The 17126-nt window shown below is 37.3% G+C and overlaps 1 protein-coding gene across 4 annotated transcripts in view; it reads left to right on the forward strand.

Annotated features, from left to right (window-relative positions):
- The window catches only part of KATNA1 (katanin p60 (ATPase containing) subunit A 1), a 34436-nt gene extending 18492 nt beyond the window's left edge, over window positions 1-15944 (forward strand). For all 4 annotated transcript variants that reach the window (XM_010862543.1, XM_010862545.1, XM_010862546.1 and 1 more), the window contains 7 exons: window positions 2460-2581; window positions 3873-3978; window positions 5197-5355; window positions 12362-12488; window positions 13022-13156; window positions 13715-13841; window positions 15589-15944. In XM_010862543.1, coding sequence (XP_010860845.1) covers window positions 2460-2581; window positions 3873-3978; window positions 5197-5355; window positions 12362-12488; window positions 13022-13156; window positions 13715-13841; window positions 15589-15787 — 975 coding nt within the window. In that variant the 3' untranslated portion in view covers window positions 15788-15944. The remainder of the gene's footprint in view (window positions 1-2459; window positions 2582-3872; window positions 3979-5196; window positions 5356-12361; window positions 12489-13021; window positions 13157-13714; window positions 13842-15588) is intronic.
- Window positions 15945-17126: the final 1182 nt, after the last annotated feature.

Here is a 17126-nt window from a genome sequence, read left to right on the forward strand (position 1 = left end):
TGTTGCATTTGGTTGTCACGTTTCTTTAGCGTCTCTTAATGTGAACATTTCCTCAGCCTTTATCTTTTTTGGCCTTTTTAAAGAGTTATTTTGTAGAATGTTCCTCGGTTTGGGTTCACCTCATGTTTCCTTGTGATTAGATTAAGGTTGTGCATTCTTGGCAGGAGTGCCACTGAAGTGAAGTTTTGTTCTCCTCAGCATATCATATAAGGAGGCACACAGGATGTTTATTGCTCTGTTACTTGTGATAAATTGGATCACTTGGTTAGGGTGGTGTCTGCCAAGTCTCTCCACTATAAAGTTACTCTTTTTCCCTTTATAGTCATTTGTGGGGAGATACTTTTGAGATTATATAAATATCCTGTTTCTCATCAAAATTTTGTTTCAGCATCCACGAGTTCTTGCCTGAATCATTTACTCCTCTGACAATTGAAAAATCATTTTCTAATGCTATTATCTCTTCTTTAATTAATTGACTTTGAATTGTAAGAAAAAGCTCTATCTCTTCCCCTTTATTTAATTTTATCTATATGGACTCATGGATTCTTATTTTATTCAATGAATTAAAATTTGTTACTATCTTTCTGATGCTTAAATTGTCCAGGATTTGAGGAGCAGGAGACCCTTGAAGCTGGATCTTAAGTCTTTTTAACATGTACTCACCATTCTCTGACAAAATAGTGTGTTCCAGGCTATTTACAGGTATTTACCCTTGCTTCTCCAGGAAACAAGGTTCCTGTTAGTTCCTGTTAGTTCCCTGGTTCCTGTTAGTGAGGAATGAGCTTTATAAACCGGGATTTCAGTGCTAGTTAATATTATTTGAATGCTTACGCTCCCTTGCAGTAAGAAGCAGATAGGACTCTAAGAATTTAGTTTCAATCCTCTCTCTTCCACCTCCCCACTCCCTTGACTGAGGCACATACCTAGCCTGTGAAATGGTAAAGCACCGGATCATTTGTTTGGCTCGTTGTACCAGAAGGCCCCTCCACACCACCTGGGCAAAGTAAAAACTGGGTTATAGCAAATGTAAAGTCCCCAGTGCTGTTCTTCTCAACCATCTAACAGTCTATGCTGAGTTAGTCTACTCTTCTAAACAGTCGCTGTACAAGCTGACTTAAGAAAAGGAAATAAGAGCACAGAACCAAGACTCTTCAGAGAAATGTCTCTTCTATAATGGGCAGGTCTGTTGCCCATTATACAAATGACTTTTTTTGGTTACTGTTGAGTTTTAAGAGTTTTTTATATATTCTAGAGATTAGTTCTTTGTCAGATATATATTTTGCAGATTTTTTTTAAGTGTGTAGTTTGTCTTTTCATTGTTTTAGCAGGATCTTTCACAAGGCAAATGATTTTAATTTTGGTAAAGTGCAGTATTTCCTTTTATAGAATGTATTCTTGTTGTCAAGTTCTTAACCCTTTGCCTATCCCTAGATCCCAATTTTTAAAAATTTTTTTCTTAAAAGTTTTATAATTTTATGTTTTACATATAAGTCCATGATGTATTTTGAGTTGATTTTTATGTAACATGTGAGGCTTAGCTCAAGGTTCATTTTTTGCCCATACATATTCAGTTGCTCCAACACCATTTGTTGAAAAGGATTGTTGAAAAGCTCAGGGAATTATATTCAGTATCCTGTGATAAATTATAATGGAAAAGAATATGAAAAAGAATATATATATGTATAACTGAGTCACTAGGCTGTGCAGCAGAAATTAATACATTATAAATAATATATATTTCAATAAAATTTTTATACCATTCTCAAAAATTTGGGGGGAGTATTCGTGTGGACCTGTTTATGGGCTCTCTATTAGGTTTCATTGAGCTGGCAGTCCACCCAGTGTTCAAATAGATGTTTTTGTGTTTCTCTCAAAAGTTTGAGATATCCTGCAGTGTCCTGTAAGTTTGTCATTGTGCCTTGGAGTGCTTTAGCATGCAGCTTTGTGGCCCTAATGACTGACATCACAGAGGATGGGAGGAAATCTCTTCTAAGGGATGAGGTGTCTCTTGGGGGAATATGGGAATAATCAAAAAGTGTTTTTGGAGCATCAGTAGGAACTGAGTAGGTGTTAAAGATTGACCTATTATCTTACCTAAAGAAACCATCTGTCCTTAACCTTATCTCTTCTAAAGCTTTGAGATAAATATACATATCTAATATTCACTAGTGACCACAATTTATCTCAATATTAATTTTTTCTGTTGTCAGTTCATATGCATAATATTTTTGTTTAACACGATTGTCATACTTTTTAAATAAAAAAAATTCAGTATGAAACTCTGATATTGATGTAGAATGATGACTTAACAGTCTTTGATTCTGTCCTTATTACTTGTACTGTTACATTAACTTTTATAAAAATGTCACTTGAGTCCAGTCTTTCTTTCTGATTCATAGAAATGAAATACAGTGTTTGAGTTAATCTTAAGCTCATGTTTTTTTCCTCTGTTTGTGTAGAACAAATCGCCTGCTGCAGCTACAGAACCAGAGACAAATAAATTTGATAGTACTGGGTATGATAAGGACTTAGTAGAAGCTTTGGAAAGGGATATAATTTCTCAGAATCCCAATGTTCGATGGTAAGTTATAGCACAGCAAAACAACTGGATGTTGCTTTTTGGAACAGAAATGGGCATGCGCTGAAGATCAGTCTTTGAGGATAGAACCAGAAGACACATAATGAAAGACTTCACTTTGATTCAGGCTGTACCAGTTTTTGTTTAAATTTTTTAATTTAATGAAATAAACAATGAAACTTTTATTAAATTTAAAAATCCTATGTACAGAATGTGAACAAGATCACAAAAATTTCATCTTCTTTTGGGGACATTCTTTAAAGGTAAAACGGCAGTCACTCTTATGCATATGTATTGCTGGTTATCTTTAGGTTTATACAATACATATTGCTCCTATATCCTCTTACTTAGGGCAGTGGTTCTCAACTTTATTAATATAAAATTAGAAGTTTGGGATTAACATATTACACACTGATATATGTGAAATACATAATCAACAAGGATCTACTATATAGCACAGGGAACCATACTCAATATTTTATACTAATCTATAAGGGGAAAGAATAAAAAAAAAAAAAGATGCTCTATGTATATTTAACTGGATCACCCTCCTGTACACCTGAAACTAACATAACATTGTAAATCAACTACACTTCATAAATTATTAAAAAATAGATACTATATTTAATTGAACTAAAATTTATCACAAGTTCTAAAGTTCCATTTCCCACAAAGTTAGGCACATTCAGTTATATATTTTTTGTTAAAACTTTATTTTTAGGTGCAGTTTTGGGGATATTTTAAAATATATTATCACGTCATGTATCGTAATATATTATCACGCCATGTGTACTCGTAGTTGCAGTAGTGGTGGTCTTGTGGTTGATGATGATTTTGTGGCAATTTCTACTAACCTTGCTGTCCACCTCTTGGTAGAGTAGGGAGCGAAGCAGCTGAATTACAACCTGTGTCTGCTTTCTGCTATGTTTATTCTTATGTTTGTTTTTTAGTGGGCTCATTATTTCTAAACTATGGAATTTATGGAATGAGCATTTTAAGAACAGAAATTTATAATAAGATGGCATAATAATAAAGAGTAGGCCTATAGACCTGTGTTCTCATTCACCAAGCTGAAAATCATCAGTGCCAAGACTTGAAGATGCAGATTGTGCCCTGTGTGTGTACTGGTCGGTGTGGCAGGAGCTCGTCACAGTGTGTTAGTTCACGCACGCCTAGGAAGAGGCTTCACGTTCTGTCGGCAACATAAAACCATGTGCTTTCAGTGACTCTCAAGAATGACTGCACTGAACTAAATATGTGGTCTAAGGTTTTAATCAAGTATCTTCTCTTTCAGGGATGATATTGCTGATTTAGTAGAAGCTAAAAAGTTGCTTAAGGAAGCTGTGGTGTTACCAATGTGGATGCCAGAATTCTTTAAAGGCATTAGGAGACCATGGAAAGTAAGTTTCTTACTGTTAACAACATTGTCAAAGCAAACGGCAAATGCGTTGTGTAGAGAGCCAATATTTACCTGTGTTGAGGGAAGGGGGAGTAGAACGTAGAGCAGGTACAGAAAAATTGAAATATGTTGTGTTATTCAGACGAAAAACTATTGCAAGGTTTCCAGAATAGGAAACAGATGCAGTGTGATCTTTGAAAAGATATACACATAGCAGATTTATAATGAACTTAGCAAATATGAACAAGTTGCCTAAATACAAAAATACTCCATTTTACATGTTGTGTTGCAGAACTTGTATCTGTATTTCTTGGAATTGTTCTTAAGAAAGTAATAAGACGTATCTGCATCTAATGAGTACTCCTTTTTTAAAAAGTTTATTTATATATGGCTTCACTGGGTCTTCATTTCTGCACGTGGGCTCTCTCGAGATGAAGCAAGCTGGGGGCTGCTCTAGTTGCGGTGCCTGGGCTTCTCATTGCGGTGCTTTCTCTTGTTGCAGAGCACGTGCTCTAGGAAGGTGCTTAGGCTTCAGTAGCTGCAGCCCGCAGGCTCGGTTGTTGCGACTCCCGGGCTCTGGGGCACAGGCTTGGTAGTTGTGGTGCCTGGGCTTAGCTGTCCTGTAGCATGTGGGATTTTTCTAGAGCAGGGATTGAACCTGTGTCCCCTGCTTTGGGAGGCGGATTCTTTACAACTGAACCACCAAAGAAACCCTAATGAGTACTTCATAAAAGTCACACGCTGATCTGAGAAGTATCCAAATAACTCCTGGATTTGGGAAATGTGCTAATGGCTCGCTCTGTACTTGTTTTTTGGAATTCTTGAAATGCTAAGTAATAAGCAAGATACAAAATTCTAGACATACCTTGAGTTACAACCATGTAAAAAAAAAAAATGAACTAATTTGTTTGAGCAAAAGGACTAGCAGGAATTATATCTAGATCCTAATGGTACGTGTGTTAGGGTATGATATCAGTACTATAATATTGATTATATTTTTTCTCATCTCTTAGTTCCAAATTTTTAATAATGTGTAATTACCTTACTTTTGTAATGCAAAAAATAAATTTGTGATAAAATATCCTTCTGTTTATCTTTGTCTTTAACTTATCTCAGTATTACGTGTAAGTTGGTTGAAGACTGATTCTTAATAATGGAATTCTTGTGAATTAGAACAACGACATACAAACCTTTGCTGACACTGTTATATTCCCAACAGGGAGTGTTAATGGTGGGCCCACCTGGCACAGGAAAGACCCTCCTTGCTAAAGCAGTAGCAACGGAATGTAAGACAACATTCTTCAATGTCTCTTCATCAACTCTGACTTCCAAATACAGAGGAGAGTCTGAGAAACTTGTTCGTCTTCTGTTCGAAATGGTGAATGCTTGAGACAACTCTAATGATTCTTTACTTCTAGAAGGGAAGAAAATTAATTGTAACTAACTCCATGGTGTAGAATCACCAGGCAGGATGCGCTTGTGCCCAGGGTATGGTTCCTGTGCCCTTGAAAGAAAGTGAAAAAGAAAAAGTGAAGTTGCTCAGTCGTGTCCGACTCTTTGCGCCCCATGGACTGTAGCCTGCCAGGCTCCTCCATCCTTAGAAACTTTTTACTAACATGAATTACTTGTGTTTCTCTTTGACTCCTTTTCTCTGGAGGAATGGCTGTTAGCTTACAGACATGCTTATGCTATGGGATCTGCATTACTGATCTGCTGCTATAGGAATGTGAAATTATTATGTTTTTTAAGCCAGGCTTTGTTATAATATAGTAAATTCAGTATTGGTAAATAATGGGGAAAGGTGAAAATCACAAGTAAATATGGAACTGAGATTACCTCTGATCTATTCACTATATCAAATACCTGGAATTTAATGACATAATCTTTGAATTCAGTTCTTTGCTTCTTTGAGTTTCTTTTTCTTTCTTCCACTGCCATTCATCTGAGTATCAGTAGACGAAATATAATTCAACAAGTTCTGACTGAGTGGGTTGAATTCAGTAGCTTTTAGACTTTGGACTTTAAGTTTCACTTAACTGTTTCCATCTTACCTCATTTAAGAAATTGTTTAGTTATATGCATGAACACAGAGTTGCATTTATTATATAAATAGTGACAAAGATGTACATTTTTAGTCATGGTGGCCAAAATCTTAGATGATCATGCTAACATTATACTATATCTTCCTTCCTAGGCTCAGAATAAGACAAAACAAAAACCCTTACAATTTAACGTTATCCATTTTCTGTAAAGGCTTCTTCCTGTTTCAGTTCCCATTTTTTTCTCCTTCAACTGTGATAATTCATAAGGCAGGATGTAAATTCTGACAGGTTCTTATGGATTATTAATAGTCCATCCCACAGTAGGTATCTGATAGAGAACCTCTCAAATCATTTTGAAAAATTCTCTTCAGGGGAAAAAATTACCAGTATTCCAGAATAACTTGGTGTTTAAAAATGTAAGCTCAGTAGAATGAATGGCTAAGTATGGGGTCATTAGAGTCAGATGGCCTGGTATAGATCCCACTTCCGTCACTTTCCCAGCTAGCAACCTGTGGGAGAATTCCTCTCCTATTGCTCAGTTGTTTTATCTATAAGAGGAGGACAGTAATTTAGGACCTACCTCTAATGTTTATGCTCAAGCTGGAATAAACATTGCAGGGAGAAATAACAATAACCTCAGATATGCACATAACACCACCCTTATGGCAGAAAGTGAAGAGGAACTAAAGAGCTTCTTGATGAAAGTGAAAGAGGAGAGTGAAAAAGCTGGCTTAAAGCTCAACATTAAAAAAACTAAGATCATGGCATCTGGTCCCATCACTTTGTGGCAAATAGATGGGGAAACAATGGAAACAGTGACAGGCTTGATTTTCTTGGGCTCCAAACTCACTGCAGATGGTGACTGCAGCCATGAAATTAAAAGACACTTACTCCTTGGAAGAAAAGCTATGACCAACCTAGACAGCATATTAAAAAGCAGAGACATGACTTTGCCAACAGAGGTCTGTCTTGTTAAAGTTACGGTTTTTCCAGTAGTCATCTATGGATGTGAGAGTTGGACTATAAAGAAAGCTGAGTGCCGAAGAATTGATGCTTTTAAACTGTGATCTTGGAGAAGACTCTTGAGAGTCCCTTGGACAGCAAGGAGATCAAACCAATCAGTCCTAAAGGAAATCAACCCTGAATATTCATTGGAAGGACTGATGCTGAAGCTGAAACTCTAATACTTTGGCCACCTGATGTGAAGAAATGACTTACTGGAAAAGACCCTTATGCTGGGAAAGATTGAAGGCAGGAGGAGAAGGGGACAACAGAGGATGAGATGGTTGGATGGCATCACCGACTCGACAGACATAAGTTTGAGCATGCTCTGGGAGTTCAAGATGGACAGGGAAGCCTGGCGTGCTGCAGTCCATGGGGGTCGCAGAGTCAGACACAACTGAGCGACTAAACTGAACTGACCTCTAATGTTTGGAGGGTGGATTCAGCCAGTGCTCTTCAGCTGCTTAATATAGACCCTGACTCATAAGAACTCATTAGTATTTACTATTACTGTTTAAGAATTATTTGATTATTTTTTTAATGTAGGGAGTTTATTTTTTACTGTATTTTTTTAATTTATTTTTTTAAATTGGAGGATAATTACTTTATAATACTGTGTTGACCTCTGCCATACATCAGTATGAATCAGCCATAGGTATATAAGGTAGGGTTTTGTATTGAGGAAAAAGGACTGTTTTCTTCTATGAGGGAAAGCCTCTTACAAAGTGCTAATTTGTAGTATTTCTTTTTATAGTGCAGTTTATAAAATGTATCAAACAACTTATTTTTTACTGGCTTCCCTGGTATTGCCTAGGAAAATCTTAACTATCTTTAAATCTTATCCGGAGGGTGCTACCTTGAGCTGCTCACTTGATCAGAGGTTCAATCACAAACCAGTGCCTGCAGTTTAGAGCTCCTGCCTCTCTGAATTTTGTTTATGGCTCCCTTGAAACCAGCTTGATTTTCTCCTTTTCATCATGTGGACTCTCTCAAGGAGTAAAATTGTACTGCCTCTTATGTCTTGGTTTTGACTGCTCTGCAGATGACTGCCTCTCTCTTATGTGCCCTGCCCCACCAGAATCTCTCAAAGTGAGCATGGCTCAAGGCCTATATTTTGAATAAGCCCACTTAAATATTATCATTACTATTTTTAATTAATTTATTTTTAACTGAAGGATGATTGTGTTATGGTATTGTGTTGATTTCTTCCATACATGGACAAATACTGTTTTTTAAATGATTTATTTTCAGTTGCACTGGGTCCTTTTTGCTGTCCAGGCTTTCTGTGTGCTGTGAGGGCTACTCTCCAGTTGCATTGTGCAGGCTTCTGGTTTCAGTGGCTTCTCTTGCTGTGGAGCACAGGCTCTGAGGCTTGGTAGTTGTGACTCCCAGGCTTAGTTGCTCTATGACCATGTGGAACCTTCCCAGACCAGGGATCAAACCACTGTCCCCTACAGATTCTCGAAGGCAGATTCTTATCCACTGTAGCACTAGGGTAGTCCCACTTAAATATTAAAATCTGTCCAGGGTTTTTCACATGAGTTGGTACAGACACTTAAAAACTTAACTGTATATTGTTTTGTTATATTGTCAAGAACTTTCATTTTCAAGTGTCAGAAATCTAATCCCGGGTGATCCAGTGGTTAAGATTCTGCACTTCTAATGCAGGGGTCATGGGTTCCATCCCTGGTTGGGGACTGTGAGCCCACATGCTGCAGGTGCAGCTGATAAAGGGGAAAAAAAAGTAATCAAATCAATTTAAACAATAAGAATAGTATGTTGGGTGACATAACTGGGAATTATCAGGTTATGTTTTAGATTTTTAGGTCTAGCAGGATCCAGCAGTTCAGATGTCCTTGGGAATTATTTTTGTCTAAACATTTGGCTCTTTTTACCTCTGGGTTGACTTTGACATTAGCAGATCCATATGGTGACTAAGATCACCGTTAGAGGTTTAAATCTTATTTTTGTTGTCCTAATGGTAATCCCTGAGAATTAGTCCTCATTTCTCAGTTGTTCCAGCAAAACTCCGGTGATTAATGTTTGGCCTTGCTTGAGTCACACGCTTGTGCCTAGACTCTCCTTGGGACTCCAGCAGAGGTTGGCCTTACTTGAAGTAGTGGAGTAAGAATGAGAAAGAGATGATTTATGTACAAATGAAAAGGAGAGCTTCTCTTATCATAAGAAGGGGTGCTGCGCAGGCAGAAGAAACAGTTGGTGTCCTCTTCCACATCTCTCTATGATATTTTCCCAGGTCATCCAAACCCAATTTTAAGTGTGCCACATAGCCTCTGCTTTAATTTAGACCTTTCTATGTACCCTTAGTATGGGGGAAAACTCAAATCTAGTAGTTTTTGCTTGAAATTTGATTTTGTCATTGGTTCTGATGGTTGCTAGCTAAAATTTCAATTACAAATTTTCTTGCATGTTTGCTTTTTTCTTTCCCTCCATCCAGTTTATCTTCCCCCTCTGTTTCTTGAAAAGAAAGTACCAAATTGTTTGTACATAGTGCCTAAAAATCCAAGTAAAAAGATACCTTAATTTAAAATGGTATTATCCTTTTGGAGCGAATCAGTTCAGTTCAGTCACTCAGTCGTGTCTGACTCTTTGCGACCCCATGAGTTGTAGCACGCCAGGCCTCCCTGTCCATCACCAACTCCCGGACTTCACTGAGACTCATGTCCATCAAGTCAGTGATGCCATCCAGCCATCTCATCCTCTGTCGTCCCCTTCTCCTCCTGCCCCCAATCCCTCCCAGCATCAGAGTCTTTTCCTATGAGTCACCTCTTCGCATAAGGGGGCCAAAGTACTGGAGTTTCAGCTTTAGCATCATTCCTTCCAAAGAAATCCCAGGGCTGATCTCCTTCAGAATGGACTGGTTGGATCTCCTTGCAGTCCAAGGGACTCTCAAGAGTCTTCCTCAACACCACAGTTCAAAAGCATCAATTCTTCGGCGCTCAGCTTTCTTCACAGTCCAACTCTCACATCCATACATGACCACAGGAAAAACCATAGCCTTGACTAGACGGACCTTTGTTGGCAAAATAATGTCTCTGCTTTTGAATATGCTATCTAGGTTGGTCATAACTTTCCTTCCAAGGAGTAAGCGTCTTTTAATTTCATGGCTGCAGTCACCATCTGCAGTGACTTTGGAGCCCAGAAAAATAAAGTCTGACACTGTTTCCACTGTTTCCCCATCTATTTCCCATGAAGTGATGGGACCAGATGCCATGATCTTCATTTTCTGAATGTTGAGCTTTAAGCCAACTTTTTCACTCTTGTCTTTCACCTTCATCAAGAGGCTCTTTAGTTCCTCTTCACTTTCTGCCATAAGGGTGGTGTCATCTGCATATCTGAGGTTATTGATATTTCTCCCGGCAATCTTGATTCCAGCTTGTGCTCCTTCCAGCCCAGCGTTTCTCATGATGTACTCTGCATAGAAGTTAAATAAGCAGGGTGACAATATGCAGCCTTGACGTACTCCTTTTCCTATTTGGAACCAGTCTGTTGTTCCATGTCCAATTCTAACTGTTGCTTCCTTACCTGCATACAGGTTTCTCAAATGGCAGGTCAGGTGGTCTGGTATTTGGAGCGAATAGATGACTTAAAATTCAAGTTTTTAACTAGGAAAGAAACAGATTTTAATATTAGGATTTTCCGAGTGAACAGACTAAAAGTAAATCTGTACTTTGGAGGCAGAATCTTTCAGCACAGTGCCTGTTCAAGGGTACTGGATTGTAACCTCATGGTCAGAAGAGTTGATGGACCCAGTACAATTGCATGGTCAAGTCTGTGGTGTTCATTTGCCATCATGGACTTCTGTTTTTAAAATGCTGTTTGTTCACTTAACGCTCTGTTTTGAGAAATCCTTGCCATCATTTAGTTTCAAGCTTTCTTGTGTGGTGATTCTGTAAGTGTGGATATTTCATTTAAAAAATGATTAACAGTAAATATTAGTTACTATAATAATATGCTTCTTATCAACTATACTCCAATAAAAAAATAAAGTCTACTAAAAACAAAAAAAACCCACAAAAATAAATAGATAAAATGCTGCTTCTGTCTCCTTTAAGAAAAGGGTGATACTACTGAATCTTATACAGCTGTTTATTAGGTTAATACTTGACCAGTGGATCAATCTCCCCTGTCCTTTGATTTGAGGAAAAAGAAATGCATTTAAGGTACAAAAATAAACTTGGGGGATATTATTCAGCCATTAAAGAGAATGAAGTACTGTACATGCTATAACACAAATAAACACTGAAAACATGCTGAGTGGAAGAAGGCAGACACAAAGGCCGCATGTTGTATGATCCCATTAGTTTGAAGTGTTCAGAAGAGGCAGATGCACAGGGACAGAAAATAGATCAGTGGTCACCAGGGGCTGGGGAAGAGCAGTGGGGGTTATTGGGCGGGGGAGGCACTGAAATGTTCTGGAATTGACAGTGATGATGGTTGCATAATATTATTAATATGCTGATTACTGAATTGTGTACTTTAAAATGGTTTAAATGATGAATTTTTTGTTATATGAATTTTATCTTAGGAAAAAAAAGGCCATTTTTATTGACTCTTCTAATTGACCCTTGAACAATGTGAAGATTAATCTGCATGTAACTTATAGTTAGCTCTCTGTATCCACAATTCCTCTACACCCTCAGATTCAACCAGCCTAGGTAGTAATATAGTATTTACTACTGAAAAATATCTACATGTAAGTAGACCCACGCAGTTCATACCTGAATTGTTCAGGGGTCAGCTGTACTTGTATTAGTCAAATGAAAAATGGCAATTTAGTTAGAATTCCTTAGAGAGAATTTATATTTATAAAAATTTAAATTTAAATATATTTATACATTATATATATAATACTGTATATATTTACATTAAAATAAATTTACATATAAACAAAATATTAAAATTTAAATATATTTTAAATATTTTTAAAAATCTATGTGATATTATTAATATAGAAGGTAGTGGTTCTCTTTAACAAAATTTTTCTTCAATTTTAGAACACTTATCAGTATCTATAAATGTCTTCCCACTATTGTTATCTGTATCATTGTAATGTACAGGATAATCCTGTATTTATATGACATATATAGCCAATTAGAGTATTGAATAGTATAGAAATTGCCATATAATATTTAAGTATACAATAAGTCTGTATTAGAAGCTGTATTTTAGCTCTTCCAATTCTCTCCTCTCTCCTCAGTATTAGGACAGGAGGGAGAGATGCACAGTGTGGGAGGCTCCTCCACTCTTTTTTAAGTGCTTAACTGTAGATTACTTTTAAATGGAATTAAAAACCTGGTGTTGCCTGGTTTCTTCCTGCAGGCTCGATTTTACTCTCCAGCTACTATATTTATTGATGAGATAGACTCCATTTGCAGCCGCAGAGGGACTTCTGAAGAGCACGAGGCAAGCAGAAGGGTGAAGGCCGAGCTGCTGGTTCAGATGGATGGTATGCGTGTGTACAAGCATGATAAGCTCCACGCACAGTGCTGACCCCCAGCTCCAGTGGCCAGGGGCTGGTGAGGAGGCCCTGGAGATCGACAGCAGTGAACTGGGCATGCTGACAGTGGGGACACGCCGGAAATAACGGCCGTTCCTTCACTGAGCACCTTTTGTCACACACGCTGACCTCATTCTTAGCCACGAAACTGAAACAAATGCAGATAAATTGGCCTTAGAGGGGGATATGTATGGTTTTGAAGAATTTTTTAAATTATTACATAGTTTTGCTGAACTAGTCTTTTTATTAAATGTTTTTGAGTCATATTTTCTGCATGCTGCAAAAACTCATTTTTCTTGAACTGTAAACTCACACATGTAACCAGTTTGCTTTGTAAGTCTTAAGGAGGCTTGATGATTACATTGCTTTTAACGTTGTGCTAAATATTTGAGGATCTTTAAGTATTTGAGCTTTGCTTTACTTTGCTTTTTTTTTTTTTTTTTTTTTTTTTTTTTTTTACTATGTTCTTACCCTTCCTCAAGGTGTTGGAGGTGCTTCTGAAAATGATGACCCTTCCAAAATGGTTATGGTTCTGGCAGCTACTAATTTTCCCTGGGATATTGATGAGGCTTTAAGACGACGTCTTGAGAAAAGAATCTATATTCCATTACCATCAGGTATCTTCATTTGAGTCAGGAAGCTCATGTTAACTTTTATTTTTTTAATATTTTTTTATTTTATTTATTTACTCAGCTGAACCAGGTCTTAGTTGCAGCATGCGAACTGTTAGTTGCAGTCATGTGGGATCTAGTTTCCTGACCAGGATTTGAACCCAGGCTGCTTGAATTGGGAGCGAGAGTCTTAGCCACTGGACCACCAGGAAAGTCCCTCATGTTGACTCTTCAGTAGTTTTGCTAAATTTTGAAGTTTGGTATTACTTTAAAAGACAAACCAGTTCAATTAAAAACATAAAAACTAAAAAAATTTCAATTAAAAAAAGTTTTTTCAATTAAAAATTTAAATTTAAAAATAAACTAAATTCAGTGAGGAATAGCTGTTAAATTTTTTAAGCAAATGAGCTCTAAGAATTGAAAAACAGAAAGTAGACTGGAGAAAAATGGAACATTGTTTATGTTGATATTTATGTTTATATTGATTTGTATTTCTGTATATGTTTATATATTTTTATATGTTATGTTTATATATATTCATTTATATTTTGTTTTTCCCAATAGCAAAAGGCAGGGAGGAACTGTTACGAATAAGTCTCCGTGAGCTGGAATTGGCTGATGACGTTGACCTTGCGAGTATAGCAGAAAACATGGAGGGTTATTCAGGTGCGGACATTACCAACGTGTGCAGGTATGAATTATTTTGAAAGTATAGGTTTTTGTTTCTGGTTCTGGTTTTGTTTTTAGGAAGCATAGATTTTTGTCAGTGTAAACTTCTGTTATGAAGTTTTAATGCTAAATTTAGATGAATAAAGACCCACATTATATAACCTAGTCAGAGACACACGTTTTGGCATTAAGCTAGTGTTAGCTGGTGCTAGTTATCTTGTTTGGTTATCTTGTATGTCACTGAAGACTGTGGTTCATTTAAAAGCTACATGTTCAAGAAGGTAGTGTTAAAACTGATATAAAATAGATAACCAGTAATTGTCTTGGATTAGAAAAAAAAGTTTTAGGTTTTAACACTTTTTATTTGCATACTTTAAAAAGTGTACATTCTAGTAATTAAAATCATTTGAACAAAAGAAAATGTTATACTGGTTACACTGCATTTTAACAGCCCATGGGACACCTTGGACCAGTTTGCTTTTTACTCTAGATTTCACTGCCACCCCTCCCAGCTTCCTCCTTCACCAGCATGTAAACTGGTTTTCTTCCCCACTGGCCAGACAGGCAGATGGGAGAGGCAGGAATGGCCTTCAGCCCTCCTGTAAGTAGTTCTCCTTTCTTTGACATGAAAAGGGCAGCACAGTCATTTAAATTTGATCCACACTCTGCATCTTACAAAATTAAAACAGCTAAAAGTAAAACAAGAAGGCAGAGCTTGTGGAATGTATGGTGCTTATTGGCGGCACACACCTTATTAAAACTTGCCTGCTTACTTCTGTTGTCATTTCTTTTGAAAGCAGTGGATTTTCCTCTTCCATTTATTTCTGTCTTCAATTTTGACTTACCAAATTTTATAATCTCAGCCATATCAGGTATGTCAGACATGGTCGCAGAGGAAGCAGAGCGAGGCACGACTGAGCAGAGTCCAGTCTGCACGGTGACTGCTGCAAGTGCCTGGGTTAGAAAAATTAACATTGGTGCATTCATTCAGTATATTGTTCCATAGGAGACGTAGTCCAGTATAGATTGATTTGGCACATCAGAGGGGAGTACAGTCTCATTTTCAGTGAAGTGTCATAAATGTGATAGGAGTATCAGTAACAAGAAAAGGTGGTCTCTACTTCAAAACGTTATTGAAGTAGCTTTGGACCTAATCTTAGTATTAGCTTGGACATTATTAGGAAGGTACTTGACTGCACTGGTTTACTCACCTCCAAAGTAAACATTCTATGCAGGGCTGATGTGAGGATTAGCAATAATGTGTGTATGAAACCCTTTGTAGCTGTCGCTTTGCACACGTGGTGGCTGCTGTTAAGGATCAAACTGGGTGAAAGCAAGGAGGTAGTTGAATCTGAAGTTTCTCCTTAAAAAAAAAAATAGCACTAATACAGAGGAGGGGAAAGGAGAGACCACTTGACTGTTTAGTTTTTCTTACACATGCAGTAGAAAATATTTAATTTTCCAGCCAACAAGCTCTCTCCTGTCCCTGTGATGCTTATTCTTTACGGTACACCTTTCATTAAATTCAGTTGCCCTCATGTTATATCCTTCTACTACTTCTTGGGCTTTTTGCTCAGATTTAACTGCTAACAAAACAGCTCAAAAACAGGCCTAATTGTCCAATACTAGATTCTGTGCAGTACTACTTACGTATATATAATAAAGTAATTACAGAATAACACATGCACTGAAAAAAATCTTCTGTTCACAGTTTTGTATTTGCCTAGCACATCATTTTATGGTTTTTGTCTTTTTAATTTAAAACCTAGGGATGCATCCTTGATGGCAATGAGAAGGCGTATTGAAGGTTTGACCCCAGAAGAAATCAGAAATCTTTCAAGAGAAGAAATGCATATGCCTACAACTATGGAGGATTTTGAAATGGCTTTAAAAAAGGTTTCAAAGTCAGTATCTGCTGCAGACATTGAAAGATATGAGAAATGGATATTTGAGTTTGGATCATGCTAAATTCTCACATGTAAACTGTGAGCAACCTTGCATTAAGTGTTTGAATAATTAAATGTAGTATTTCATTGCACCAAGCGCTATATTTTTTTAAACTTTCGTTATGGTAAGAGTGAAAAAAAGTATGATTCTGAATAAAGGCAATTTTTTCAAGTTACAAGCAAACTTGTTTTACTTTCGCATTACTCTGTTTCTCTTTCACTGACAAGTGTACCAAAAGTGCTGTTACTTGGCTTGCAAAACTGTCTGTATGCGCACGTGCGAGTGTATCCTCTTCCCCTGCCTGTGGCTGCTGTTGCTTCTGAAGAATAAGACTGGCTCTAGCTCTGTAGGTGCCAGGGGATAACTTGAAGTCCCTGAATATTTTTACACAAGTAGCCGGGCAGACCATACCCAGTGTACTTTCCTTCCTGCCTGGTGTTATGGCCAGTTTCCCTCCTCATTCTGAGGGAGCTTTAAAGGCCCCTTCATTTTACTGTGCAATTTAAAAGAAAAAAAATATATATATATATACACACATCTGTACAGTCTTGCCTGCCTGACTGTATTCTGCCCACATGTAAAAGGCTGCACTGTAGGCAAGAAGCTACCTTTATGTTTGTGCTGCTCACTGTACCCTTAAAAGTCACTAACCCATTACTCATGGATGCAAAGTGTAAATAAAATAATAATTAACAGTACAAATATAAATAAATGAAATAAAGAGTAACGGTATAAAACTTTAGGTAAGATTTCTATTTATAATTTCTTGTAAAGTAATACTTTCTGTATCACCCCAACCATAGAAAACAGAGCCTCAGGAAGCCCGCATGATTTGCCACGGTCTCAAGTTATCACAGGTAAGGAGAGAAGGCAGGCTGGGAACTGCTGACCACAGCGCCTGTGCCCTCCGGTGAAAGCCTCCTACGTTGTTCTCCTCACAAGAGGCTACAAGCTTATGCTTAAAGGATGAAATAAGACCCTGTCATTGTTGAAAGTTAGAACTGGTGATTTCTAGCAACTTAGTGAAGAAGGATATAAAAAAATAAACTCTTAATTGCTGGGTGACTTTAGGATCAAATTGTAAACTATATTATTTGTCTAGAAGATGGACATAGTACATTACACAGGGCTGTTATTCCTTATTAAAAACAGCTAGGCAGAATGAATGACTCCTTTACTATCATTCTTCCACTACACATACCTATTTATAGCCAAAATTGAAGGTGGTTTTAAAATCAAGTCATTTCCTTCTAAAGTGTTTTAAATGATGCTTGCTAAATCACTTGTCCTGTCCCAACTCTTTGCAACCCTATGCACTGTAGCCTGCCAGGCTCCTCTGTCCCTGGAATTCTCCAAGCAG

This window comes from Bison bison, unplaced genomic scaffold, assembly GCF_000754665.1.
Source record: "Bison bison bison isolate TAMUID 2011002044 unplaced genomic scaffold, Bison_UMD1.0 scf7180017864483, whole genome shotgun sequence".
Taxonomy (NCBI): domain Eukaryota; kingdom Metazoa; phylum Chordata; class Mammalia; order Artiodactyla; family Bovidae; genus Bison; species Bison bison.